This window comes from Oncorhynchus mykiss, chromosome 31, assembly GCF_013265735.2.
Source record: "Oncorhynchus mykiss isolate Arlee chromosome 31, USDA_OmykA_1.1, whole genome shotgun sequence".
NCBI classification, from domain to species: domain Eukaryota; kingdom Metazoa; phylum Chordata; class Actinopteri; order Salmoniformes; family Salmonidae; genus Oncorhynchus; species Oncorhynchus mykiss.
The window spans coordinates 23800123-23827152 of NC_050571.1; the positions used below are offsets into that span (position 1 = coordinate 23800123).

The 27030-nt window shown below is 47.2% G+C and overlaps 1 protein-coding gene across 5 annotated transcripts; it reads right to left on the reverse strand.

Annotated features, from left to right (window-relative positions):
- Positions 1 to 3877: 3877 nt before the first annotated feature.
- On the reverse strand, positions 3878 to 26724 carry LOC110504407 (C-terminal-binding protein 2). 5 transcript variants are annotated; one of them, XM_036970434.1, is made up of 11 exons: positions 26527 to 26724; positions 25112 to 25173; positions 24160 to 24326; positions 15837 to 15991; positions 14697 to 14841; positions 14306 to 14512; positions 13867 to 14081; positions 9746 to 9876; positions 7718 to 7845; positions 5786 to 5906; positions 3881 to 4764 (listed from the first exon to the last, which is right to left on the reverse strand). In XM_036970434.1, exons 3-11 carry the CDS (start codon positions 24215 to 24217, stop codon positions 4590 to 4592), a joined length of 1335 nt encoding a protein of 444 aa, XP_036826329.1. In that variant the 5' UTR covers positions 24218 to 24326; positions 25112 to 25173; positions 26527 to 26724; the 3' UTR covers positions 3881 to 4589. The 5 variants fall into 5 exon arrangements, with proteins under 5 accessions (XP_036826332.1, XP_036826329.1, XP_036826330.1 ...); XM_036970435.1 differs by lacking the exon at positions 26527 to 26724 and adding an exon at positions 26354 to 26387; XM_036970436.1 differs by lacking the exon at positions 26527 to 26724 and adding an exon at positions 25777 to 25960.
- Positions 26725 to 27030: the final 306 nt, after the last annotated feature.

Consider the following 27030-nt stretch of genomic DNA (forward strand, 5'->3'; position numbering starts at 1 on the left):
AACATGTCGAACACAGAGATAGATTACAAAACACAGAAAACAAACGGTTTCAACAACACAGTGAGTGCTGAACTGAAAACAAACCAAATATGTCATCAATATCATCAACGGCAATGTAAGATCACAATTTACACTCATAATTCAAACTATTGGGGATATTACATTTTATATATATATATATATATATATATATATATATATATATATATATATATATATATATATATATATATATATATATATATATATATATATATATATATATATAAAAATCACATGAGACAGGAGCCTATAATGTTTGGACACAGGCACACTCCCATGTCCTCAGACTCCGGTAGGTAGGGGAAACCTGTACAGCACTGGTTACTGACCACCACAAAAATGGCAACTTGGGTTAAGGGTAAAGCACTGGGGAGCAAAGAGTGGACAACAACATAACAATCTTTAAGCCAATAGCATTTACCCTCCAAAAATACCTTACATGCACAATAGCTAGAGCAGCATTAGGGGAAAGAGAAAGGCATCTAGTTCTATATTCTAGAAAAGGAAACTAACAGACCAGGCTGACGCTTTGAATTTTCCTCCAAGTTACATTGTTCTGTAGAACAGGAGGTTGCAGAAACTTGTCAGACGGAATCTGGTGTCCAATTAAAAATCCCGGGAAAGCATTGTGCTCGTTTTCCACAGAGAAACAAATGAAGTAGAAAAGATGAAAACGCAGAGCGAGATAAGTAACTGCTTTTGAAGACAGATTGAAAGGAAATCCTCTCCAGTTTGGTCATTGAGTTAGTGGGGTCTTTATTGATCGTCGTCAGTGCTACAATTTCCACAACCCTCCCAGGAATAGCAGAGAGGTCACTAGAAAAGCTGTACAGGAAAAGAAAAGGGTTTGAACGTACATTCAATATCTGTTACTGAGGTACTAAGAGGGTATTCCCTTGATACGACGGCATTAAGAGTTAATCGTAGGGACTACTCCTTTAGAAAGACAACGATGACTTGTCAATACAACCATGGGTGGATCCACATAGATACTGTCTCCTTCGCAAAGCCACTCTAGAGTATGGAAGAATAAACAATAAACCCTAGTTCTTAAAAGGGAATGGTGAATCCCTTTATCTTGTTAGAAAAGGATGGTTGAATCCACACGCTGGCTACACCGCCGGTCCTATCTTAAAGGGATGGGTGGATCCACACCCTGGCTACACCACCGGTCCTATCTTAAAGGGATGGGTGGATCCACACGCTGGCTACACCACCGGTCCTATCTTAAAGGGATAGTTGGCTACACCGCCGGTCCTATCTTAAAGGGATGGGTGGATCCACACGCTGGCTACACCGCCGGTCCTATCTTAAAGGGATAGTTGGCTACACCACCGGTCCTATCTTAAAGGGATGGGTGGATCCACACGCTGGCTACACCGCCGGTCCTATCTTAAAGGGATAGTTGGCTACACCGCCGGTCCTATCTTAAAGGGATGGGTGGATCCACACCCTGGCTACACCACCGGTCCTATCTTAAAAGGATGGGTGGATCCACACGCTGGCTACACCACCGGTCCTATCTTAAAGGGATGGGTGGATCCACACGCTGGCTACACCACCGGTCCTATCTTAAAGGGATGGGTGGATCCACACCCTGGCTACACCACCGGTCCTGTCTTAAAGGGATGGGTGGATCCACACGCTGGCTACACCACCAGTCCTATCTTAAAGGGATGGGTGGATCCACACGCTGGCTACACCACCGGTCCTATCTTAAAGGGATAGTTGGCTACACCACCGGTCCTATCTTAAAGGGATGGGTGGATCCACACCCTGGCTACACCACCGGTCCTATCTTAAAGGGATGGGTGGATCCACACCCTGGCTACACCGCCAGTCCTATCTTAAAGGGATGGGTGGATCCACACCCTGGCTACACCACCGGTCCTATCTTAAAGGGATGGTTGGATCCACACCCTGGCTACACCACCGGTCCTATCTTAAAGGGATGGTTGGATCCACACCCTGGCTACACCACCGGTCCTATCTTAAAGGGCTGGGTGGATCCACACCCTGGCTACACCACCGGTCCTATCTTAAAGGGATGGTTGGATCCACACCCTGGCTACACCACCGGTCCTATCTTAAAGGGATGGGTGGATCCACACCCTGGCTACACCACCGGTCCTATCTTAAAGGGATGGGTGGATCCACATGCTGGCTACACCACCGGTCCTATCTTGAAGGGACGGGTGGATCCACACAGGCTGATAAAGCGCTAGTGGAGAACCGAGTTCTTCAGGGGCTGGATGGGGGGAGAAAGACAGCGAGACCTCGCCTTGTCACCCGTCCCTGTTGTCTTTGGAAGTCAGCGGTATTCCATGTGCATCACCTGCCCTATGGCTGACTGCTGTGTGGATGTGTTAGGAAAACCCAGGGGGCGCCAGAGCTAGCTGTCTGGCTGGTACTAAACCACACTGCAGCCATCCGAGCTCAGCCTGACTAACCATTCACATGGCAGTGCCTCCCCCCTGCTGGCCAAACCTCTGTCCTACACAGCTGACCTGTGCTGCTCTCAGCTAGGGTTTTCCCCCTAGCACTACACAGCAGATTCAAATAACCAACTCATCATCAAGCTTTGATTATTTGAATCAGCTGTGTAGTGCTAGGGCACAAACCAAAAGGTGCACCGGGGGCAGGGGGGGGTTGGGAAACCTTGCCCTAGGCTGCCCACTGGGCTCAGCTCACTCTGGGTGGGTGGGTGGGTGTACTCGGGGTTAATTAAGTGCCTCTGAAAAACAACAATGTCCACACACAATAATTCAGTCTTTTTGTATGAAGTGAAATTCCAATCCACTATCCAACTGATATGAAACTGTTGTCAAATGATGTTGAAGCTCCACACCGCTTCAGGGGTCTTCCTTTACAGAACAAACACTTCACCTAACTGTTGAGTATAAGACCATGTGTAAAGTGATGATACAGAATCCATAGGACACCATCCATCTGACCTTTCAACAGGAAGTGACTGGAGCGGGGAAAAAGGAGCCTGGCCATTACATCATAAAAAGGGGACGTAAAAACAGGGAAGCGAGTTATCGCCTGCCGAAGGAGAGGTTTCACCATCTTAAGAAGAAGACAGACAGACCGAAAGGGTCTGACGCTGCAGAGGCAGTGGAGACAGATTTAACATGCTTCGTTAAGGTTTCAGCTCCACACTGACATTATTCATCCCTACACTAGCCAACAGACAGACAGACAAGGAATCAGATAGCCTGGTCCCAGATCTGATTAGCTTTAGATAACTTGGCTAAAGCTAGCTGACTTGTCTTCAGATACATATCTCGGATCAGGCTAGGAATCGGCCAATAGAAGCTTGGTGTCGTGTTGTCTTATTGTTGTACACATTTTCCATATTATCTTAAATGAGAGAGAGGTCAGAGAGAGAGAGAGAGGTCAGAGAGAGAGAGAGAGATCAGAGAGAGAGAGAGAGAGAGAGAGATCAGAGAGAGAGAGATCAGAGAGAGAGAGATCAGAGAGAGAGAGATGTCAGAGAGAGAGAGATCTCAGAGAGAGATCAGAGAGAGAGAGAGAGAGGTCAGAGAGAGAGAGAGGAGAGAGGTCAGAGAGAGAGAGAGAGAGGTCAGAGAGAGAGAGAGATCAGAGAGAGAGAGATCAGAGAGAGAGAGAGAGATCAGAGAGAGAGAGAGATCAGAGAGAGAGAGAGAGGTCAGAGAGAGAGAGATCAGAGAGAGGTCAGAGAGAGGTCAGAGAGAGAGAGAGAGAGAGGAGAGAGGTCAGAGAGCGAGAGAGAGAGAGAGAGAGAGAGAGAGAGAGAGAGTCAGAGAGAGAGAGAGATCAGAGAGAGAGAGAGAGAGAGATCAGAGAGCGAGAGAGAGATCAGAGAGAGAGAGAGGTCACAGAGAGAGATCAGAGAGAGAGAGAGAGAGAGGTCAGATAGAGATGTCAGATAAAGATGTCAGAGAAAGATATGTCAGAGAGAGATGTCAGAGATCAGAGAGAGAGAAATGTCAGAGAGAGAGGTCAGAGAGCGAGAGAGATGTCTGAGAGAGAGAGAGAGACGTCAGAGAGAGAGCGAGATGGGCCAAACCTCTCTCACTGATCAAAACAACCAGGGAGAAAACAGCTAGCCTCACGGTCCAGCCTCTGCAGAGATGCTACTCAAAACAAAAACACCTACAATCATAACAGATCAACAGCAAAAAAATAATTGCTTTCACCAAAAAAATACAAAATAAAAATACAACTCAAGAAATATACCAATCCAATTATTGAATCCTTGAGAAGAGAGTTATTGCTGAAGGTGTGTTGGTGTGGAGGGATATGGAGGTAAGGGGGAGGGGTTGAGGGAGGTCCGAGGAAGGGGTTCCGGGGGGGGGGGGGGGGGGGAGGGGGCATGTTGTGGACGGGCGGGTCACTCCTGGACTGGTACTGTGTTTTGAAGGATCCAGCTGAAACCGGATCAAACCGGGACCCCAGTGTAAATCTGCCTGAGGTCGGTGAGGAGGGTTGGTGGTAATGATGAAAATGGTGGGAGGGGGTGGGTTGTTGGTTTCCAGGGGTGATGGAGGAATGTTGGGGTGCTATTGGTCAGAGGAGATGTCTCTGTCTGCCTCAGCCTTGCTGGGTTGCCCTGGCGATGGGGCGTGGGGGGGATGGGACACAGGAGCGATGGCGTGAGCCAGGGCCAGAGCCTCTACCCCTGCACCTGCCCCTGTCAAACCTCCTGCTGCCACGCTTATCAGACCTGCAGGAAACCTGAGAGAGAGAGATGGAGGAGAGAGCGAGAGACAGGGGAGAGAGAGACGGGGGAGAGAGAGAGAGACGGGGGAGAGATGGAGGAGAGAGAGAGAGCCGGGGGAGAGAGCGAGAGACGGGGGAGAGAGCGAGATGGGGGAGAGAGAGAGATGGAGGAGAGAGAGAGAGATGGGGGAGAGAGAGAGATGAAGGAGAGAGAGAGACGGGGGAGAGAGAGAGAGATGGAGGAGAGAGAGAGAGATGGGGAGAGAGAGAGATGAAGGAGAGAGAGAGAGCCGGGGGAGAGAGCGAGATGGAGGAGAGAGAGAGATGGAGGAGAGAGCGAGATGGAGGAGAGAGCGAGATAGAGGAGAGAGCGAGATGGAGGAGAGAGAGAGAGATGGAGGAGAGAGAGAGATGGAGGAGAGAGAGAGATGGAGGAGAGAGAGAGATGGAGGAGAGAGAGAGATGGAGGAGAGAGAGAGATGGAGGAGAGAGAGAGATGGGGGAGAGAGCGAGATGGGGGAGAGAGAGAGATGGACGAGAGAGAGAGATGGACGAGAGAGAGAGATGGACGAGAGAGAGAGATGGACGAGAGAGAGAGATGGACGAGAGAGAGAGATGGAGGAGAGAGAGAGATGGAGGAGAGAGAGAGATGGAGGAGAGAGAGAGATGGAGGAGAGAGAGAGATGGAGGAGAGAGAGAGATGGAGGAGAGAGAGAGATGGAGGAGAGAGCGAGATGGAGGAGAGAGCGAGATGGAGGAGAGAGAGAGATGGAGGAGAGAGAGAGATGGAGGAGAGAGAGATGGAGGAGAGAGAGAGATGGAGGAGAGAGAGAGATGGAGGAGAGAGAGAGATGGAGGAGAGAGCGAGATGGAGGAGAGAGAGAGATGGAGAGTGCGAGAGAGTGGATTTGTATATCAGGAGGTCAACATGCTATAGAATATTCAGATACAATTGATAATTGATGAAATAATCCTGACACTTCCTGACTTGGTTGTCCTCCTCTCCCATGCTCACCTTAACCGCTGGGGGTCTCACCTGTATGCTGAGGCTATGTTGAGTTCGGGGTGGACTGTCGCAACCTCCATACTGGGCCACTGTGACGCTGCCATCAGATACTCCTTATTCACACAGTTCTTCAGACTGTCTGGAATACGACCTAACAGAACACAGACAGACACACAGACGGGTGGGACAGACATACAGACAGACGGGGGGACAGACATACAGACAGACGGGGGGACAGACATACAGACAGACATACAGACAGACGGGTGGGACAGACATACAGACGGGTGGGACAGACATACAGACGGGTGGGACAGACAGACGGGTGGGACAGACATACAGACGGGTGGGACAGACATACAGACGGGGGGGACAGACATACAGACAGACGGGGGGACAGACATACAGACGGGGGGACAGACGTACAGACGGGTGGGACAGACATACAGACGGGTGGGACAGACATACAGATTTAACATGCTTCGTTAAGGTTTCAGCTCCACACTGACATTATTCATCCCTACACTAGCCAACAGACAGACAGACAAGGAATCAGATAGCCTGGTCCCAGATCTGATTAGCTTAGATAACTTGGCTAAAGCTAGCTGACTTGTCTTCAGATACATATCTCGGATCAGGCTAGGAATCGGCCAATAGAAGCTTGGTGTCGTGTTGGGACAGACATACAGACGGGTGGGACAGACATACAGACGGGGGGGACAGACATACAGACAGGTGGGACAGACATACAGACGGGGGGGGACAGACATACAGACGGGGGTGGACAGACATACAGACGGGGGTGGACAGACATACAGACGGGGGTGGACAGACATACAGACGGGTGGGACAGACATACAGACGGGTGGGACAGACATACAGACGGGTGGGACAGACATGCAGACGGGTGGGACAGACATACAGACGGGTGGGACAGACATACAGACGGGGGGACAGACATACAGACGGGGGGACAGACATACAGACGGGGGGACAGACATACAGACGGGGGGGACAGACATACAGACGGGGGGGACAGACATACAGACGGGGGGGACAGACATACAGACGGAGGGGACAGACATACAGACGGGGGGGACAGACATACAGACGGGGGGGACAGACATACAGACGGGGGGGACAGACCTACAGACGGGTGGGACAGACGTACAGACGGGGGGACAGACGTACAGACGGGGGGACAGACGTACAGACGGGTGGGACAGACATACAGACGGGGGGGGACAGACATACAGACGGGGGGGGGACAGACATACAGACGGGTGGGACAGACATACAGACGGGGGACAGACATACAGACGGGGGGGACAGACATACAGACAGACATACAGACGGGTGGGACAGACATACAGACGGGTGGGACAGACATACAGACGGGGAGGACAGACATACAGACGGGGGGGACAGACATACAGACGGGGGGGACAGACATACAGACGGGGGCACAGACATACAGGCGGGGGGGACAGACATACAGACGGGGGGGACAGACATACAGACGGGGGGGACAGACATACAGACGGGGGGGACAGACATACAGACGGGGGGGACAGACATACAGACGGGGGGGACAGACATACAGACGGGGGGGGACAGACATACAGACGGGGGGGGACAGACATACAGACGGGGGGGGACAGACATACAGACGGGGGGGGACAGACATACAGACGGGGGGGGACAGACATACAGACGGGGGGACAGACATACAGACGGGGGACAGACATACAGACGGGGGACAGACAGAGAGAAACGGGACAGACAGATGGGGTCAAGGGGTTAGAGTGGACCTAAGATATCAGAACACCACACCACTTCAGAACCTCAAAACATGCAGCCATATTCAAGCTATGTAAAACCACTGAAATGATTTAGTAACCAATGTATAACCAGGAAACGAATAATCCAAAATTAGGATTGAGTGTTAGGGCTTGGTTTTACCAGTGATGGCACGGCGCACCTCCCTGGCAGCCTCCTCTCTGGCCTCGATGGAGGCCTGCTCACTGTACCAGGAGGTGTGGGGGGTACAGATGAGGTTGGGAGCATCTTTCAGAGGGCCCTGTGAGAAACTACAACGGGGGGGGGGGGGGGGGGGGTTAGTAGGGCTGACACCATTTAGTCAACGGGTCTATTGTTTGGTCAATATGATGGTGGTCGACCGAGATTTCTTCAGTCGACCAGTAGCATTATATATATATATATATATATATATATATATCATGGTGTACAAGACCCCTGTCTGAGTGGACTGATCCATGGTGGAGGCTGTGGGGATGGTACAGTCCATCACTAAGACGTGCTACTGAAATTGTATATGATTATATTACATAAGAACAATGGTGTAACACAAATAAAAATTATATTATTTTACTACAAATGTGTTCTAATACGTTGGATAGTGGTTGCTGTCCGCAGTTCTGAAACACATCAGTGCGCTGTTGAATTGGCAACATTTCTAGACCATGTTGCTATGTGCATAATAGCCAAGTTAGCCACCATATTGGTGTTGAGATATCAGAAGAATGAGGAGATGAGAAAACAGCCCTTGCCTTATTGTCAAAGAATAGTGAAGAGAGCGGAAACCCCAACTTAATTATGTCTACAATCAATGGCCTAACTGTTAAATGTGTCTGGCTTTATAAATCATCCATATATATCTACAGAAATAAGACAGCTCCTGCTACTGTTGCCTGTTTAATATCCTACTGATTGCGTGAGCGCCAAGCTTCACGCGTAGACAAGTCAAGTACAACATGTTTTAATCTTTGCCTTGCTGTAATAAAGGCTTTACACTTTATAGTGAGCACAGCGTCTATGCTATTGTGTTTATTTACTGTTGTTTACAGTGTTCCAAGTTGTCTGGAAAATTATATTTATAATAATAATGCTCCTTTTTTCTTGATCTCGGCTGTGATCGGGAGTCCCATAAGGCGGCACAGCGTCGTCCCGGTTAGGGTAGGGTTTGGCTGGGGTAGACCATCATTGTAAAATAATAATTTGTTCTTAACCGACTTGCCTGGTTAAAGGTTTAATAAATAAAACAATCATTTGTGGCAGGTGTGATATCCCTCCTAAATGGCTCGGGCTAATGTTCCTATCGACCCAGCAGGCTAGACACCTTTTTTTATTCTTTTATAACTGTAATGAAAGTTGTATTGTCAACTTGTTTTGTATTTAAACGCCATTTTAAACGTGTACATGACACTGCAACAAAATTTCCCCAAGGGGACAGTAAACTCTCTGGTACACTTATAAATGTATTTAGTGTTGTTTATAATGTTCCAAACGGTCAGAAATACTTTAATCTAACAGCAGCTGTTTGGCACACAGCGCTTTCTCCATACCTTCTTTTTCTTGATCTCTAGTATTTTCCACAACTAGTCACATTTATTCCACACATCTGACTTCCTCTTTACCTCCTGAGCAACCAGTAAACATTCTCCCGTTTCAAGTTCGCCACATCCTTTGCATTTTGCTGTTATGGTGTTCGAAGTTTGTTATAATCACATCAATAAATTGGTTATGATATGCTATAGGTCAGGCCCTGTTGGTCACGTGCATGCGATGCATACATGTGTCACATAAAGAGAACAAGGGTTGAGGGAATAGGGAATGTATTTCATAAACAAATGAGGGATTTTGTTCCCATAACCTTTCACTCAGATATGGCTGTAATTATGTGGCAGCTTCAGCAACACGAACAGTGAGATAAACACTGTGCTGTTGACTGCAGCAGGGAGAGAGATGATGGGTGCAAGTCACACAGTCAATCGCTGTCTTTTCTTTTTAAACAGCAAGTCTGAGCCCGGCAATTTATATATGGAAAACTATACGTTAAAACATGTGGCCGAAAGAACAGACAACTCTTGGTATACCAGGATTTTTTTTTAGTTGGGGACAGCCTTAGGAAAGAAAGAGGGAGAGTCAAGGTTAGAGAGGAACGGCTGAACAGCCAGTGCGTGGGTGTACCTGAAGGGCTCTGTCTCGTGGACGTCCAGCGCGGCTCCTCGTATACGTCCTTCCTTCAGGGCCTGAGCCAGAGCCTTCTCATCCACCAGACCCCCCCGCGCAGAGTTCACCAGGAACGCTCCCTGACGCATCTTCAGAGGGACCACACACACAGTGTTAAAGTAATACACACTCACCAAACTCACTGCACCAGTATAAGGACAAGACTTCAACTATACTTTGTGCAAAGTCACCTTTTTCTGCAGAACATATAGTTACTATTTCAATACACATCCCACAAAACTACTACTTTTTAAAAACCATTTGAATATAGATCCTACAAAATTACTACTTTTTAAAACAGATCTGAGAAAGCAACTACTTAAAAGATATTTGAATATTGTAATTCCATTATCATGCAATTATAAAGACATTTCCAAAGTCCTATGTTGCTATTGTAATCAAAGTTAATACACCTGATGTTAACAGTGGCTGTACTACGTCATGAATATACAGCACCAGTCAAAGGTTTGGACACATACTCATTCAAGGGTTTTTCTTTATTTTACTATCGATACATTGTACAATAATAGTGAAAACATCAAAACTATGAAATAACACATATGGAATCATGTAGTCTGCAAATGTGTATATATTTTATATTTAAGATTCTTCAAAGTAGTTAACATAGTTTCAACTAAAGGGCAACTATTTTCTTTGGTGGCTACAAATTACTTTGTAATTTCAATGACAGTATCAACATTTGAGCTTCTATAACAAACTAATATCTTTACAGTATTACATAGTTTCTAGGGCATAATATGTGCTTCAACAGTAGATACTACTCATATAGGCACAATACAGGCAGTATCACAATCAATTCAAACATTTTCTGCTGCTCCTAAATAGAATAGGGTGCTCCTAAATAGAACAGGGTGCTCCTAAATAGAACAGGGTGCTCCTAAATAGAACAGGGTGCTCCTAAATAGAACAGGGTGCTCCTAAATAGAATAGGGTGCTCCTAAATAGAATAGGGTGCTCCTAAATAGAATAGGGTGCTCCTAAATAGAACAGGGTGCTCCTAAATAGAATAGGGTGCTCCTAAATAGAACAGGGTGCTCCTAAATAGAACAGGGTGCTCCTAAATAGAACAGGGTGCTCCTAAATAGAACAGGGTGCTCCTAAATAGAACAGGGTGCTCCTAAATAGAACAGGGTGCTCCTAAATAGAACAGGGTGCTCCTAAATAGAATAGGGTGCTCCTAAATAAAACAGGGTGCTCCTAAATAGAACAGGGTGCTCCTAAATAAAACAGGGTGCTCCTAAATAAAACAGGGTGCTCCTAAATAAAACAGGGTGCGCCTAAATAGAATAGGGTGCTCCTAAATAGAATAGGGTGCTCCTAAATAGAATAGGGTGCTCCTAAATAGAATAGGGTGCTCCTAAATAGAATAGGGTGCTCCTAAATAGAACAGGGTGCTCCTAAATAGAACAGGGTGCTCCTAAATAGAATAGGGTGCTCCTAAATAGAATAGGGTGCTCCTAAATAGAATAGGGTGCGCCTAAATAGAATAGGGTGATCCTAAATAGAATAGGGTGCGCCTAAATAGAATAGGGTGCTCCTAAATAGAACAGGGTGCTCCTAAATAGAATAGGGTGCTCCTAAATAGAATAGGGTGCTCCTAAATAGAATAGGGTGCTCCTAAATAGAACAGGGTGCTCCTAAATAGAACAGGGTGCTCCTAAATAGAATAGGGTGCTCCTAAATAAAACAGGGTGCTCCTAAATAGAATAGGGTGCTCCTAAATAGAACAGGTTGCTCCTAAATAGAACAGGGTGCTCCTAAATATAACAGGGTGCTCCTAAATAGAACAGGGTGCTCCTAAATAGAACAGGGTGCTCCTAAATAGAATAGGGTGCTCCTAAATAGAATAGGGTGCTCCTAAATAAAACAGGGTGCTCCTAAATAGAACAGGGTGCTCCTAAATAGAACAGGGTGCTCCTAAATAAAACAGGGTGCTCCTAAATAAAACAGGGTGCTCCTAAATAAAACAGGGTGCGCCTAAATAGAATAGGGTGCTCCTAAATAGAATAGGGTGCTCCTAAATAGAATAGGGTGCTCCTAAATAGAATAGGGTGCTCCTAAATAGAATAGGGTGCTCCTAAATAAAACAGGGTGCTCCTAAATAGAATAGGGTGCTCCTAACCTAAGTGGGAGCACCAGTGTTTCCAAATAACAGTTTTTCCTTTAGAGCCCTGTGCATACCTAGACAATCTGGACCCTTTCTTTCTAAAATTATCTGCCAAAATTGTTGCCACCCCTATTACTAGCCTGTTCAACCTCTCTTTCGTGTCGTCTGAGATTCCCAAAGATTGGAAAGCAGCTGCGGTCATCCCCCTCTTCAAAGGGGGTGACACTCTTGACCCAAACTGCTACAGACCTATATCTATCCTACCATGCCTTTCTAAGGTCTTCGAAAGCCAAGTCAACAAACAGATTACTGACCATTTCGAATCTCACCATACCTTCTCTGCTATGCAATCTGGTTTCAGAGTTGGTCATGGGTGCACCTCAGCCACACTCAAGGTCCTAAATTATATCTTAACCGCCATCGATAAGAAACATTACTGTGCAGCCGTATTCATTGATCTGGCCAAGGCTTTCGACTGTCAATCACCACATCCTCATCGGCAGACTCGACAGCCTTGGTTTCTCAAATGATTGCCTCGCCTGGTTCACCAACTACTTCTCTGATAGAGTTCAGTGTCAAATCGGAGGGTCTGCTGTCCGGACCTCTGGCAGTCTCTATGGGGGTGCCACAGGGTTCAATTCTTGGACCGACTCTCTTCTCTGTATACATCAATGAGGTCGCTCTTGCTGCTGGTGAGTCTCTGATCCACCTCTACGCAGACGACACCATTCTGTATACTTCTGGCCCTTCTTTGGACACTGTGTTAACAACCCTCCAGGCAAGCTTCAATGCCATACAACTCTCCTTCCGTGGCCTCCAATTGCTCTTAAATACAAGTAAAACTAAATGCATGCTCTTCAACCGATCGCCACCTGTACCTACCCGCCTGTCCAACATTACTACTCTGGACGGCTCTGACTTAGAATACGTGGACAACTACAAATACTTAGGTGTCTGGTTAGACTGTAAACTCTCCTTCCAAACCCATATCAAACATCTCCAATCCAAAGTTAAATCTAGAATTGGCTTCCTATTTCGCAACAAAGCATCCTTCACTCATGCTGGCAAACATACCCTTGTAAAACTGCCCATCCTACCAATCCTCGACTTTGGCGATGTCATTTACAAAATAGCCTCCAATACCCTACTCAACAAATTGGATGCAGTCTATCACAGTGCAATCCGTTTTGTCACCAAAGCCCCATATACTACCCACCATTGCGACCTGTACGCTCTCGTTGGCTGGCCCTCGCTTCATACTCGTCGCCAAACCCACTGGCTCCATGTCATCTACAAGACCCTGCTAGGTAAAGTCCCCCCTTATCTCAGCTCGCTGGTCACCATTGCATCTCCCACCTGTAGCACACGCTCCAGCAGGTATATCTCTCTAGTCACCCCCAAAACCAATTCTTTCTTTGGCCGCCTCTCCTTACAGTTCTCTGCTGCCAATGACTGGAACGAACTACAAAAATCTCTGAAACTGGAAACACTTACCTCCCTCACTAGCTTTAAGCACCAACTGTCAGAGCAGCTCACAGATTACTGGACCTGTACATAGCCCACCTATAATTTAGCCCAAACAACTACCTCTTTCCCTACTGTATTTTATCTATTTATTTAGCTCCTTTGCACCCCATTATTTTTATTTCTACTTTGCACATTCTCCCATTGCAAATCTACCATTCCAGTGTTTTACTTGCTATATTGTATTTACTTTGCCACCATGGCCTTTTTGCCTTTACCTCCCTTATCTCACCTCATTTGCTCACAGCGTATATAGACTTGTTTATACTGTATTATTGACTGTATGTTTGTTTTACTCCATGTGTAACTCTGTGTCGTTGTATGTGTCGAACTGATTTGCTTTATCTTGGCCAGGTCGCAATTGTAAATGAGAACTTGTTCTCAACTTGCCTACCTGGTTAAATAAAGGTGAAATAAAATAAAATACCTGTTTGATGGTGAAGTCATTGATGAGGTGGTGGTTGTGTTCGTTGAGGCTGCAGTGTAGAGAGACACAGTCAGAGTGGATGAGCAGGTCCTGGAGGGTAACCATCCTCTGCAGGCCAAGGGAGCGCTCCACACCATCAGGCAGGTATGGGTCGTAGAAGATCACCCCGAAACCAAACGCCTTGGCCCGCAGAGCCACCGCCTGGCCCACACGACCTGTAGAGAGAGGGCAACACAGGGTTAACAATTGTTTTCCCTAGAGTATTTTGGTGGGGGAATTTAGGCACCCAAAGCAAATTCCAGGGCCTCTGGCAGACCCTATTGTTGATTTAAAAAAAGGGCCAGTCTTAGACCAAATTCAGCTGCTCCAAATCTGCCCATTCTACATGACCTCCTAACTCCATAAACGTACATATCCTGCCCCCAATACACCCACTTACCCAGGCCGATGATGCCCAGCGTCTCCCCCCGGATGCGGGCAGCGTCGCCGGCTACCTCCCTGATCTGCTCCACGCTGGAGGCCCTGGTGCCCTCCCTCAGGGCCTGGTGCATCCAGGTGACCCGACGGTACAGGTTTAGAATCAGACACAAGGATGTGTCAGCCGTCTCCTCCACCGACGACGCCGGCACGTTACACACCGCGATGCCTGGGGGGGGGGGGGGGGGGGGGGGGGGGATAGGTTGTAAAGGCTGAAGTAGGTACACTATTGGCAGAACATAGCGAAGGCCTAAGGCCAGAGAAGTGGTGGTCTGTGTATCTGTTGATGTGTAATACTTATCCGTGTGTACCTGTTTGTCTGCATACTGTGTGTGCATCCGTACGTGACTCACCCAGCTCAGCTGCGGCTTTGATGTCGACGTTGTCATAGCCGCTGCCGATCCTGACGATGACTCGGAGGCCTTTGAACTTGTCCAGGTCGTCTCTAGAGAGAGTGATGGTGTGGTAGAGCAGAGCCCCCACCGCCTCGTTCAACACCTATAGAGTTAACACACATTAATACAGCCTGGTTCAACACCTAGAGAGTTAACACACATTAATACAGCCTGGTTCAACACCTAGATAGCCAACACACATTAATACAGCCTGGTTCAACACCTAGATAGCCAACACACATTAATACAGCCTGGTTCAACACCTACAGAGTTAACACACATTAATACAGCCTGGTTCAACACCTAGATAGCCAACACACATTAATACAGCCTGGTTCAACACCTAGAGGGTTAACACACATTAATACAGCCTGGTTCAACACCTAGAGGGTTAACACACATTAATACAGCCTGATTCAACACCTAGAGGGTTAACACACATTAATACAGCCTGGTTCAACACCTACAGAGTTAACACACATTAATACAGCCTGGTTCAACACCTAGAGGGTTAACACACATTAATACAGCCTGATTCAACACCTAGAGGGTTAACACACATTAATACAGCCTGGTTCAACACCTAGAGGGTTAACACACATGAATACAGCCTGGTTCAACACCTACAGAGTTAACACAGCTATACTGCTGGTTGTCCAGGTGAAAACAGAGTTGTTACTACAGCCCTGTAAAGCTGGAATCCTTCATGGTGAAACAGCCACGTCCGTTTGCCATATTACAACAAAGAAGTTACTGCCAACATCCAACACAGTTGTCCCCCCAGACATCATTTCACGTGCTATAGAACAGCAGCTGATGTAGTTCCATGATGCACAACGCTTCCCCAGCGCTGCATCGTCAACAAAACAAAAACACCGGCCGTGGGGCGGACAGTGGCGCGGTCTTTAAGGGAAAGTTCATTGATACTAAACATATGGCTGGCAGTCAGGAAGTAGTCTTGAAGAACTGTTTCTTTTTTTTCATCAGAAACTGCTGCTTATAGCCACATGAACAGGAAGCTTACACCAAGTATATTATCATGCGTGTGTGTGTACGTACGTGTTTGTCCCATGTCTGTGTCTGTGTGTGTGTGTCTACCTTCTCATGGATCTCCTGGGTGGACTGGGCATCACAGAAGGCCACAGTGGCCACGTCTTTCAGGATGGGCATCTCTATGGTGCAGTCACGCCCGTCCAGCAGGGCCACCAGGGGCCGGGGGTGCATGGGCCCGTTCAGGATGGGGGGGCGGATGCCTGCCAGGGGAGACAGGACAGTTACCCATGATTTGGCTTTATGAAACATCACTAAATGTTGTATTCTTCTCACATGCCGATTTGGTTCCAATGGCTGGCTAGGTTGGTTGCAGCATGCAACACTCTATTTTGAGTTGGTTGTTTGCCGAGACAAAATGACTTCCTTTGGGAATATGTGACAGTGAAAACACAGAACGCCGCAGCACTTTCTTCCAGATGTGACGGTCCACTGAACTTAGTGATTCAACAATCTTTCTGGAGTCTGCACAAGGGCAATATGAGTCACTGCTCTAAACCTGAACACACCACTGCCCTGACCATTAAAACACACACCATTAATGTCCCTTCAAACTCAACCAGGCATGACAATAGCCACTGGCATCATCAGTGCTGGGGCCAGCCAGAGTCAACCTGTATAACGAGTCTGACCACCAACATGACTACTACTACAAGTCCAACTTCTCTCAAAGTCAGTCCCATAACGCCCTCCACATCTCCGGTCCTCCCTACAAATAGCCAGGGTCTTGTCACCACCAGCACTCTGAGGGAGCACTGAGCAGTATGTGTGCTGCTATGGTTACGTAATTATAATAATAATAATAATGGAACTGAATCTGCTACAAAGAGAGCATCTGAGATCCCAAAGAGATAGAGGCTTCAAGAGGACACTGTTACAAGCTCAATACATTCAACTCCCCAAGCCCATGCACTCACACCCGCTATGATGACACACACACACACACACACACCACCCCTGTCCCCGTCCAGAGTAGAGGATGACGATGCTTGCGGATCTGGCTGGCTGCAGTGCCAGCAAGGGGTGGAGAGGAGGGCGAGTGTGACTCCTGTTCCGTACACACACACCAATAACGCAGACTTTTTGTCCAGCGTGATCCTGCGTACGTCTACCACCATTCATTACTGCAATTACATCTGCACGGAAATATTCAATAATAAATGAACACTTCGTGGCCAGAATGTGACAAAGCCAGACAAACACAAGCCTAACATCTGGTAAAGGCCACGGGAGAAATCTGGCAGCTAACATCATCACTAGTCTTAGCTCTCTCTGCCTCTCCATCTCTCTGAACTGCCCTTCTCTCTCACAGAAAAGTGTAACACACAAACACACCCCTGGCCCCTAGACCAGAACCACCCCCTAGCCACACCACACGTGCGTACACACCCCAGGCCCCTAGACCAGAACCACCCCCTATCCACACCACACACGTGCGTACACACCCCTGGCCCCTAGACCAGAACCACCCCCTATCCACACCACACACGTGCGTACACACCCCTGGCCCCTAGACCAGAACCACCCCCTATCCACACCACACACGTGCGTACACACTCCTGGCCCCTAGACCAGAACCACCCCCTATCCACACCACACACGTGCGTACACACTCTCTGCCCTGCATGACAGGTGTATGGTCTGCGGGGGGCGTGTGTCTCACTGGAGCATTCACGTGGACAGAGGGAAGGACCCATGCAAAGGCCGACACACAGACAGACATGCCCAAACAAACACTCCGTGCCATAGTGAGGGGGGGGTCTGGTGGAAGACAAATATTTGTGGACGCTTCCTGTGATGTCGGAGTATTTCCCAACACACACACAAACACACACACGTCCCCCTAATATGTAACTGGGTCTAGCTGAGGAGGCTTAATAACAACGTGAATCTGCATCTCATTAAAAAACATCAAGCATTTTCCTTTATGGTAGCCTAGTGGTTAGAGCAGGTAGCCTAGTGGTTAGAGCAGGTAGCCTAGTGGTTAGAGGAGGTAGCCTAGTGGTTAGAGGAGGTAGCCTAGTGGTTAGAGGAGGTAGCCTAGTGGTTAGAGCAGGTAGCCTAGTGGTTAGAGCAGGTAGCCTAGTGGTTAGAGCAGGTAGCCTAGTGGTTAGAGCAGGTAGCCTAGTGGTTAGAGCAGGTAGCCTAGTGGTTAGAGCAGGTAGCCTAGTGGTTAGAGCAGGTAGCCTAGTGGTTAGAGCAGGTAGCCTAGTGGTTAGAGCAGGTAGCCTAGCGGTTAGAGCAGGTAGCCTAGCGGTTAGAGCAGGTAGCCTAGCGGTTAGAGCAGGTAGCCTAGCGGTTAGAGCAGGTAGCCTAGCGGTTAGAGCAGGTAGCCTAGCGGTTAGAGCAGGTAGCCTAGCGGTTAGAGCAGGTAGCCTAGCGGTTAGAGCAGGTAGCCTAGCGGTTAGAGGAGGTAGCCTAGCGGTTAGAGGAGGTAGCCTAGCGGTTAGAGGAGGTAGCCTAGCGGTTAGAGGAGGTAGCCTAGCGGTTAGAGGAGGTAGCCTAGCGGTTAGAGGAGGTAGCCTAGCGGTTAGAGGAGGTAGCCTAGCGGTTAGAGGAGGTAGCCTAGTGGTTAGAGCAGGTAGCCTAGTGGTTAGAGGAGGTAGCCTAGTGGTTAGAGGAGGTAGCCTAGTGGTTAGAGCAGGTAGCCTAGTGGTTAGAGCAGGTAGCCTAGTGGTTAGAGGAGGTAGCCTAGTGGTTAGAGGAGGTAGCCTAGTGGTTAGAGGAGGTAGCCTAGTGGTTAGAGGAGGTAGCCTAGTGGTTAGAGGAGGTAGCCTAGTGGTTAGAGGAGGTAGCCTAGTGGTTAGAGGAGGTAGCCTAGTGGTTAGAGGAGGTAGCCTAGTGGTTAGAGGAGGTAGCCTAGTGGTTAGAGCAGGTAGCCTAGTGGTTAGAGGAGGTAGCCTAGTGGTTAGAGGAGGTAGCCTAGTGGTTAGAGGAGGTAGCCTAGCGGTTAGAGGAGGTAGCCTAGCGGTTAGAGGAGGTAGCCTAGTGGTTAGAGGAGGTAGCCTAGTGGTTAGAGCAGGTAGCCTAGTGGTTAGAGGAGGTAGCCTAGTGGTTAGAGGAGGTAGCCTAGTGGTTAGAGGAGGTAGCCTAGTGGTTAGAGCAGGTAGCCTAGTGGTTAGAGCAGGTAGCCTAGTGGTTAGAGGAGGTAGCCTAGTGGTTAGAGGAGGTAGCCTAGTGGTTAGAGGAGGTAGCCTAGTGGTTAGAGGAGGTAGCCTAGTGGTTAGAGGAGGTAGCCTAGTGGTTAGAGGAGGTAGCCTAGTGGTTAGAGGAGGTAGCCTAGTGGTTAGAGGAGGTAGCCTAGTGGTTAGAGGAGGTAGCCTAGTGGTTAGAGGAGGTAGCCTAGTGGTTAGAGGAGGTAGCCTAGTGGTTAGAGGAGGTAGCCTAGTGGTTAGAGCAGGTAGCCTAGTGGTTAGAGCAGGTAGCCTAGTGGTTAGAGCAGGTAGCCTAGTGGTTAGAGCAGGTAGCCTAGTGGTTAGAGGAGGTAGCCTAGCGGTTAGAGCAGGTAGCCTAGCGGTTAGAGGGTCGGCAGGTAGCCTAGTGGTTAGAGGGGCGGCAGGTAGCCTAGTGGTTAGAGTGTTGGTGGATCCAATCCCCGAGCTGACATGGTAAAAATCTGTCGATCTGCCCCTGAACAAGGAAGTTAACCCACTGTTCCCCGGTAGGCATCATTGTAAAAAATAATTTGTTCTTAACTGACCTAGTTAAATTAAGGTTACATATCTTAATGTCCACATGCTGGATATCACAATGGATCCACAATGACTGGTTAACAAGAACACACACACGTAAAGTACCCTTGCATACTCGAGGCCTATGGAGCACAAGCATGGCCGAGCACACAATGCAATTCAGTCAGCGCTTCATTCATTCTCTCCCTCCCTCTGCCTGTGGTTTGAGGAGTGTGAGAGAGCAGAGTGAGGGAGAGGTGAGGGGGAGGGGCAGAGGGAGGGGCAGGGTAATAATGTAGCGCTGCTCCACCCTACCTTCAGCCAGACACACAGTTGCTCAATTCCTTTAACAGCTACAAGGACGCGCCAAGCAAAAAGGAAACAGCACACACACACACTCGTTGGCAACACCACACCCAAGCCCATATCTTCAAGCTCTCCTTCACACACACATTTTACGACACACACACGGAGCCTAACCTTGCATTATGAAGTTAACCAGCCTGTCTTCCTCTCTCTCTCACCTCGCTCTCTATCTATCTATCGTTCGTTCTTTCTCTCTCTCTCTCTCTCTCTCTCTCTCTCTGTCAGAATGTTCTTGGATGGTTAGGACCCTACTGTCATCCACACCCAGTCCCTCCCCCACCGCCCAGCTCCAATCACGGGCAGCTCTATTGAGGGCCAGCCAACCAGCACTAACTTCATTAGCATAGCCAGGCAGCGACTGGGCTGGGGGCAGTTAGGCTGTTGTTGTTTTTTAAAGAGAGAGCTGGCCTGTTTTCCTGTAGCCACGACCCTTCACCCTGCTCCTCTCACTCCTCTCAGGGGACCTGACTCTTCCAGACAACTCCCTCCATTTTATCATCACCCAAGAGCTGCATTTTGCACCATTTTATTTAGCCTTGTACAACAATATAGACAGTACAAACCAGAAAGAAGCCAAATATGTCCAAAATTTAATAAGGTAACTGGACCATCTTTAATGAGACTTTTTGTCTGTTTTTGTATACACTACAAATTAGGCTTGGCATGACTTATAATTACTATATTAAATAACAATAACACCATGCTACCTTTACGGTAGGGATGGGCACGGTTATTAGAATATTTAAACATCTGAACAGGCGTTAGTATTCGATTACTTGTGAGAGTATTCATGAAAAAATATTTAAATATATGGCTATTTTACCAATGAAAAGGCTTTGTCTAAAATGTAATACAAGTATTTGAGACATTGCTACATGGTCTATCATTGTAGGCTATTACATTTGACATTTCAATAAAACAACACCGTAATCACAGTTTTTATGAGTGCCCCCAATAAAAACAGAAAAACGCACCGGTAGCCAGCACACGTTTTACACGTGTAGCTTGTTGTTATTGTCGGTGATCATAGCAGCGCTACAGTCAGAGGCTGCATGTGTCATCATAGCAGCGCTACAGTCAGAGGCTGCATGTGTAATCATAGCAGCGCTACAGTCAGAGGATGCATGTGTAATCATAGCAGCGCTACAGTCAGAGGATGCATGTGTCATCATAGCAGCGCTACAGTCAGAGGCTGCATGTGTCATCATAGCAGCGCTACAGTCAGAGGATGCATGTGTCATCATAGCAGCGCTACAGTCAGAGGATGCATGTGTAATCATAGCAGCGCTACAGTCAGAGGATGCATGTGTAATCATAGCAGCGCTACAGTCAGAGAGGCTGCATGTGTCATCATAGCAGCGCTACAGTCAGAGGAAGCATGTGTAATCATAGCAGCGCTACAGTCAGAGGATGCATGTGTCATCATAGCAGCGCTACAGTCAGAGGATGCATGTGTAATCATAGCAGCGCTACAGTCAGAGGCTGCATGTGTAATCATAGCAGCGCTACAGTCAGAGGATGCATGTGTAATCATAGCAGCGCTACAGTCAGAGGATGCATGTGTAATCATAGCAGCGCTACAGTCAGAGGATGCATGTGTAATCATAGCAGCGCTACAGTCAGAGGATGCATGTGTAATCATAGCAGCGCTACAGTCAGAGGCTGCATGTGTAATCATAGCAGCGCTACAGTCAGAGGATGCATGTGTAATCATAGCAGCGCTACAGTCAGAGGATGCACGTGTAATCATAGCAGCGCTACAGTCAGAGGATGCATGTGTAATCATAGCAGCGCTACAGTCAGAGGATGCATGTGTAATCATAGCAGCGCTACAGTCAGAGGCTGCATGTGTAATCATAGCAGCGCTACAGTCAGAGGATGCATGTGTAATCATAGCAGCGCTACAGTCAGAGGCTGCATGTGTAATCATAGCAGCGCTACAGTCAGAGGCTGCATGTGTAATCATAGCAGCGCTACAGTCAGAGGATGCATGTGTAATCATAGCAGCGCTACAGTCAGAGGATGCATGTGTAATCATAGCAGCGCTACAGTCAGAGGATGCATGTGTAATCATAGCAGCGCTACAGCCAGAGGATGCATGTGTAATCATAGCAGCGCTACAGTCAGAGAGGCTGCATGTGTCATCATAGCAGCGCTACAGTCAGAGGAAGCATGTGTCATCATAGCAGCGCTACAGTCAGAGAGGCTGCATGTGTAATCATAGCAGCGCTACAGTCAGAGGCTGCATGTGTATTCATAGCAGCGCTACAGTCAGAGGCTGCATGTGTCATCATAGCAGCGCTACAGTCAGAGGAAGCATGTGTAATCATAGCAGCGCTACAGTCAGAGGAAGCATGTGTAATCATAGCAGCGCTACAGTCAGAGAGGCCGCATGTGTAATCATAGCAGCGCTACAGTCAGAGGAAGCATGTGTAATCATAGCAGCGCTACAGTCAGAGGCTGCATGTGTAATCATAGCAGCGCTACAGTCAGAGGCTGCATGTGTAATCAAAGCAGCGCTACAGTCAGAGGCTGCATGTGTAATCAAAGCAGCGCTACAGTCAGAGGCTGCATGTGTAATCATAGCAGCGCTACAGTCAGAGGATGCACGTGTAATCATAGCAGCGCTACAGTCAGAGAGGCTGCATGTGTAATCATAGCAGCGCTACAGTCAGAGGCTGCATGTGTAATCATAGCAGCGCTACAGTCAGAGGCTGCATGTGTAATCAAAGCAGCGCTACAGTCAGAGAGGCTGCATGTGTAATCATAGCAGCGCTAGTCAGAGGCTGCATGTGTAATCATAGCAGCGCTAGTCAGAGGCTGCATGTGTAATCATAGCAGCGGTACAGTCAGAGGCTGCATGTGTAATCATAGCAGCGCTACAGTCAGAGGATGCATGTGTAATCATAGCAGCGCTACAGTCAGAGGCTGCATGTGTAATCATAGCAGCGCTACAGTCAGAGGCTGCATGTGTCATCATAGCAGCGCTACAGTCAGAGGATGCATGTGTAATCATAGCAGCGCTACAGTCAGAGGCTGCATGTGTAATCATAGCAGCGCTTCAGTCAGAGGATGCATGTGTAATCATAGCAGCGCTACAGTCAGAGAGGCTGCATGTGTAATCATAGCAGCGCTAGTCAGAGGATGCATGTGTAATCATAGCAGCGCTAGTCAGAGAGGCTGCATGTGTAATCATAGCAGCGCTACAGTCAGAGGATGCACGTGTAATCATAGCAGCGCTACAGTCAGAGAGGCTGCATGTGTAATCATAGCAGCGCTACAGTCAGAGGCTGCATGCGTAATCATAGCAGCGCTACAGTCAGAGGAAGCATGTGTAATCATAGCAGCGCTACAGTCAGAGGAAGCATGTGTAATCATAGCAGCGGTACAGTCAGAGGATGCATGTGTAATCATAGCAGCGCTACAGTCAGAGGATGCATGTGTAATCATAGCAGCGCTACAGTCAGAGGATGCATGTGTAATCATAGCAGCGCTACAGTCAGAGGATGCACGTGTAGCAAGTGAAGTGGGAGATTCCTAATCAAAGCTCCTTTTCTGCATCTGCTGAAACAAGCAGAGCTCAGCACACCACCTCTCTCCGCAGTCACACGAGCAAGTCTCCATTGAAAATCTTTCAAACATGTATTTCGACTATTAGGATATCTCCCCAAAAGATCTGGATATTATTCTAATAGTGAAATCATTTCAAATGCCCATTCCTACTTTTCGGTTAATTTTCTGTCTTTATCAAAAGAAACCTTGATCATGATGTAGCCTAATGTAACCAGTCATGTATTCTAGCCTGTCACAGATCGTCATCATTTGTACCTTGCCTTGGCATAGTTTCTCGTGGCTCACAGCTCAGACGCACCAGCTTGGCCACCCACTAACCCCCCTTGAAATCCCCACAAACAGGAACAGGAAGTGTGATAAGGGCATTGTGCTCTCTCTCTCCAACTGTCCCAAACCCATGCCTTCACTAACCTACCTGCCACTGTTCACACCAATAGGCTAATCATTAATAACAGACTTCCCATATCAGCAGCTGATGTAAACCAAGTGCCAGCGATTATAGTCATAGGCATGTGACAATACATTCAACCAATTTCAGGTATCATTTTTCTAAAAGACCACACACATCGTTGAGCCCAATCAAGACATGTCTGGAGGAAGTTCTGATAGCACAGTATGCGCACTGTAAAGAAACATGTTGTATTATGAATGTGTGATGTTGGTGTAGCAATATGACTATAGCGAGTTGTGAAATCATAATATTCAAATACCCTGAATGTGTGTAAGACGTATGACGTTGTCTGTCTCTCAAGGCTCCTTACCCTCACAGATGCGGTCAAGTCTCTGCCGCTTGACTTTGTGCTTGTCCATTAGAGCCATAGGCTGGCAGTCCTAACCCAGGACACAGCAAGACAACAGCACAGAGCACTAAGGAGGCTCTTCAACAGGACACCAGCACGAGAAACCACTACTACCCACTGAGCAACACCTGCAGAGATGGTGAGAAAGAGAGACAGAGTTGTTGTTACCTGTTAGAATGTGAAAGACTTGACTACTCGTCATGTCTGCTGTAATGCATTTCTTCTGCCACTTGGATTTCTCCTTTTGTGCCAATAAAGTTAGACAGAAATTGAATTTGAGAGACAGGGAGGAAGGGATAGTTACTGCTGCAGGATAGGACCCTCAACGGGTTAGTTGTAGAAATGTGCTTTCAAGTCCTAGCAGGCTAAAGCCGTTACAATAACACAGGGTCCTAAGGATGAGGCGTCTACTAAACAGATGATAGGCCTATGTTCTTACACAAAATAATGTAGCATACATGTGTCTACACTTGTGATGTATAACATTACGAAAATGAATGAAACCATGACTAAAGGAACTGACAAACACATGCCTATGTAGTGTGGTATTGGTGAGTGTGTACTCTTCCTTCTGCTTCCTCTGTGGTTTACCTAGGGCTTGTTTCAGTACTTTGAAAATGCATACATTCTTCTTCTCTTCCAAATGGTTATACCTGCTCTGACATGACTGGATTGGTGAAAGCTATGTAGTTTAACCCTTACTTTCACCTATCCAATAGTGTGAAATCCTGGCAGAATCTCAAACCGAACACTTGGCCCCTAAGCCCTTTATCGAGTGATAGAAGTGTTCAGTAGGAGATTTAGCCAATGATTACCTAATCAGGACAGACAAAGGAATGGTGCAGCTTCAAAGTATTTGACCAAGGCCGTAAACGGAAAGACGAATAACCATATGGGGGAGTGGCAGACTTACCAGCAGGAGAATCCACTCAGTGTCTGTTCTGTCTGCAACTCACAACGTCTGTTCAGATCTCACTGTCAAGCAGAGACAAAACAGTTTGTTATCATCAGAGGGTCTTCTTCACTCACACCGTCTCAAACAAACTTACTTCAATTCAATAACATATCAGTCACTCACTACTAGTCTAGGCCTAAGCAATATAAAAATGTGAGTGCTAAACGTGGAGTAGCTTGGGTTGTTTGGCAGAAAGATGTGAGGCCTTATAACAGAAAGTGTTTGTTGAACAGTAGCTAGGCCTAGATCCCTGATTGATGAAGACTGGTGTCTAACAATTTATAAAGTAGGCATACATATGTGTGTGTGTGGTAACCTAGTGGTTTAGGAGGTTGGGCCAGTAACTGAATGGTTGCTGGTTCAAATTCCTGAGCTGACTAGGTGAAATATGCCGATGTGCCCTTGAGCAAGGCACATAACCCTAATTGTCCCTGTAATTCACTTTGGATAAGAATGTCTGCTAAATTACTAAAATGTAAATGTGATGTGTACAAGTTTGGCTAGGCCTACAAACTGGACTCCAACAGAGAACAATGTTAGCTATAATTCTCTACTAAATAACACTTAGCTACAAAGAATCACAATCAAAGTTTAAGAAGTTGGGACAACATTCCAATACGTACGTATATGTAAAAAGTAGCAATGAATATGCATAAAAAATCTTGAAACCCATCACAAAGTAATCAACAGACAGTGCGGTTTATGGAAACAATGGCAGTTTTGATATCATTGATACAAAGTATTGAATACAGTGTTTCGCAAGCCAAAACCATTACCACATGTGGCTGCCAAAGTTTAGGCCTAACTACATTTCACTATCCCTTCAAAATTGAACAACTAGCTAAAAGTTTCAAAACTCTGCAGAATACGCTATGCTAACTAGTTAACTAGCTATCTAGATGGCTACTGATAACGGCCGTTATCGCATCTGGCTAGTTAGCGAACGTTAGCTAGTTAGCCAACTAACGAACATTAGCTAACTAGGCAGCTAACCGTGCCAGAAAAACAAATTATTCTGATCGATAGGAATCATATTTCAATTAAACAAAACGCCCTGTAACCATCCCAAAAATACACTTTAAGTTCTCAACCTTCTGATGGCTTGTTTATTTTATCAAGCATATCAATCTACGGTTGGATGGTTAGCATAGCAAGTTAGCGTGCTTGCTAGATATACTACTGCGTGTGAGAGATGCGTACAGGGGAGCCCATTTTCGTCCGATTCGCTATCAGCGAATGGCGCTACAATGTGAATATCTGAAATGCAGTAGCACAAGAACACCGGGAAACGTGGATATCCACAACGTGCACGTTATGCACGCATCATTCGCTACCCCGGTAACCTAGTAACGCAAGAGCGGTGGATTAATTACCCCAAGAAATGTATTTCAGTCGTGTTGAGGTGTCTGGACAGTTTGCGTGCGTCGGTGGTCTTCCCTCTCTCCCGATCGCCATGAAATCTGAGAAAGAGGAAGTCGCAGGTTCATGGGGGGTCAGGCCGCCGTACACAACGTGACGGGCAGAGTGAGAGGTACCAGTGCACTGTTTTAGGAGGGGAAGGCAGAGCGCCCTCACCTTCCATGGCGGTGGACAGACAGCACACCCATTGGCTTTCTCCATAAAGTGTACTTCATGTTTACTATGGTCTGGATAAACTATTACGATTTATCGTGCAAAGTTCTGCAGAGGAAATTGTTTTTAACAGGGTCACTGCCCTAAGTTAATGAATATAGAGCAATGTATCATATTGTTTATATTTTTCCTTTCAAACAAACATGCCCCGCCACAGGTCTTACTCGAATAAAATACCTCTGGACAGATCATTGAGAAACAATCTTTAGAACGTTTAGATAACTGAGTGACCACCAGATGTCACT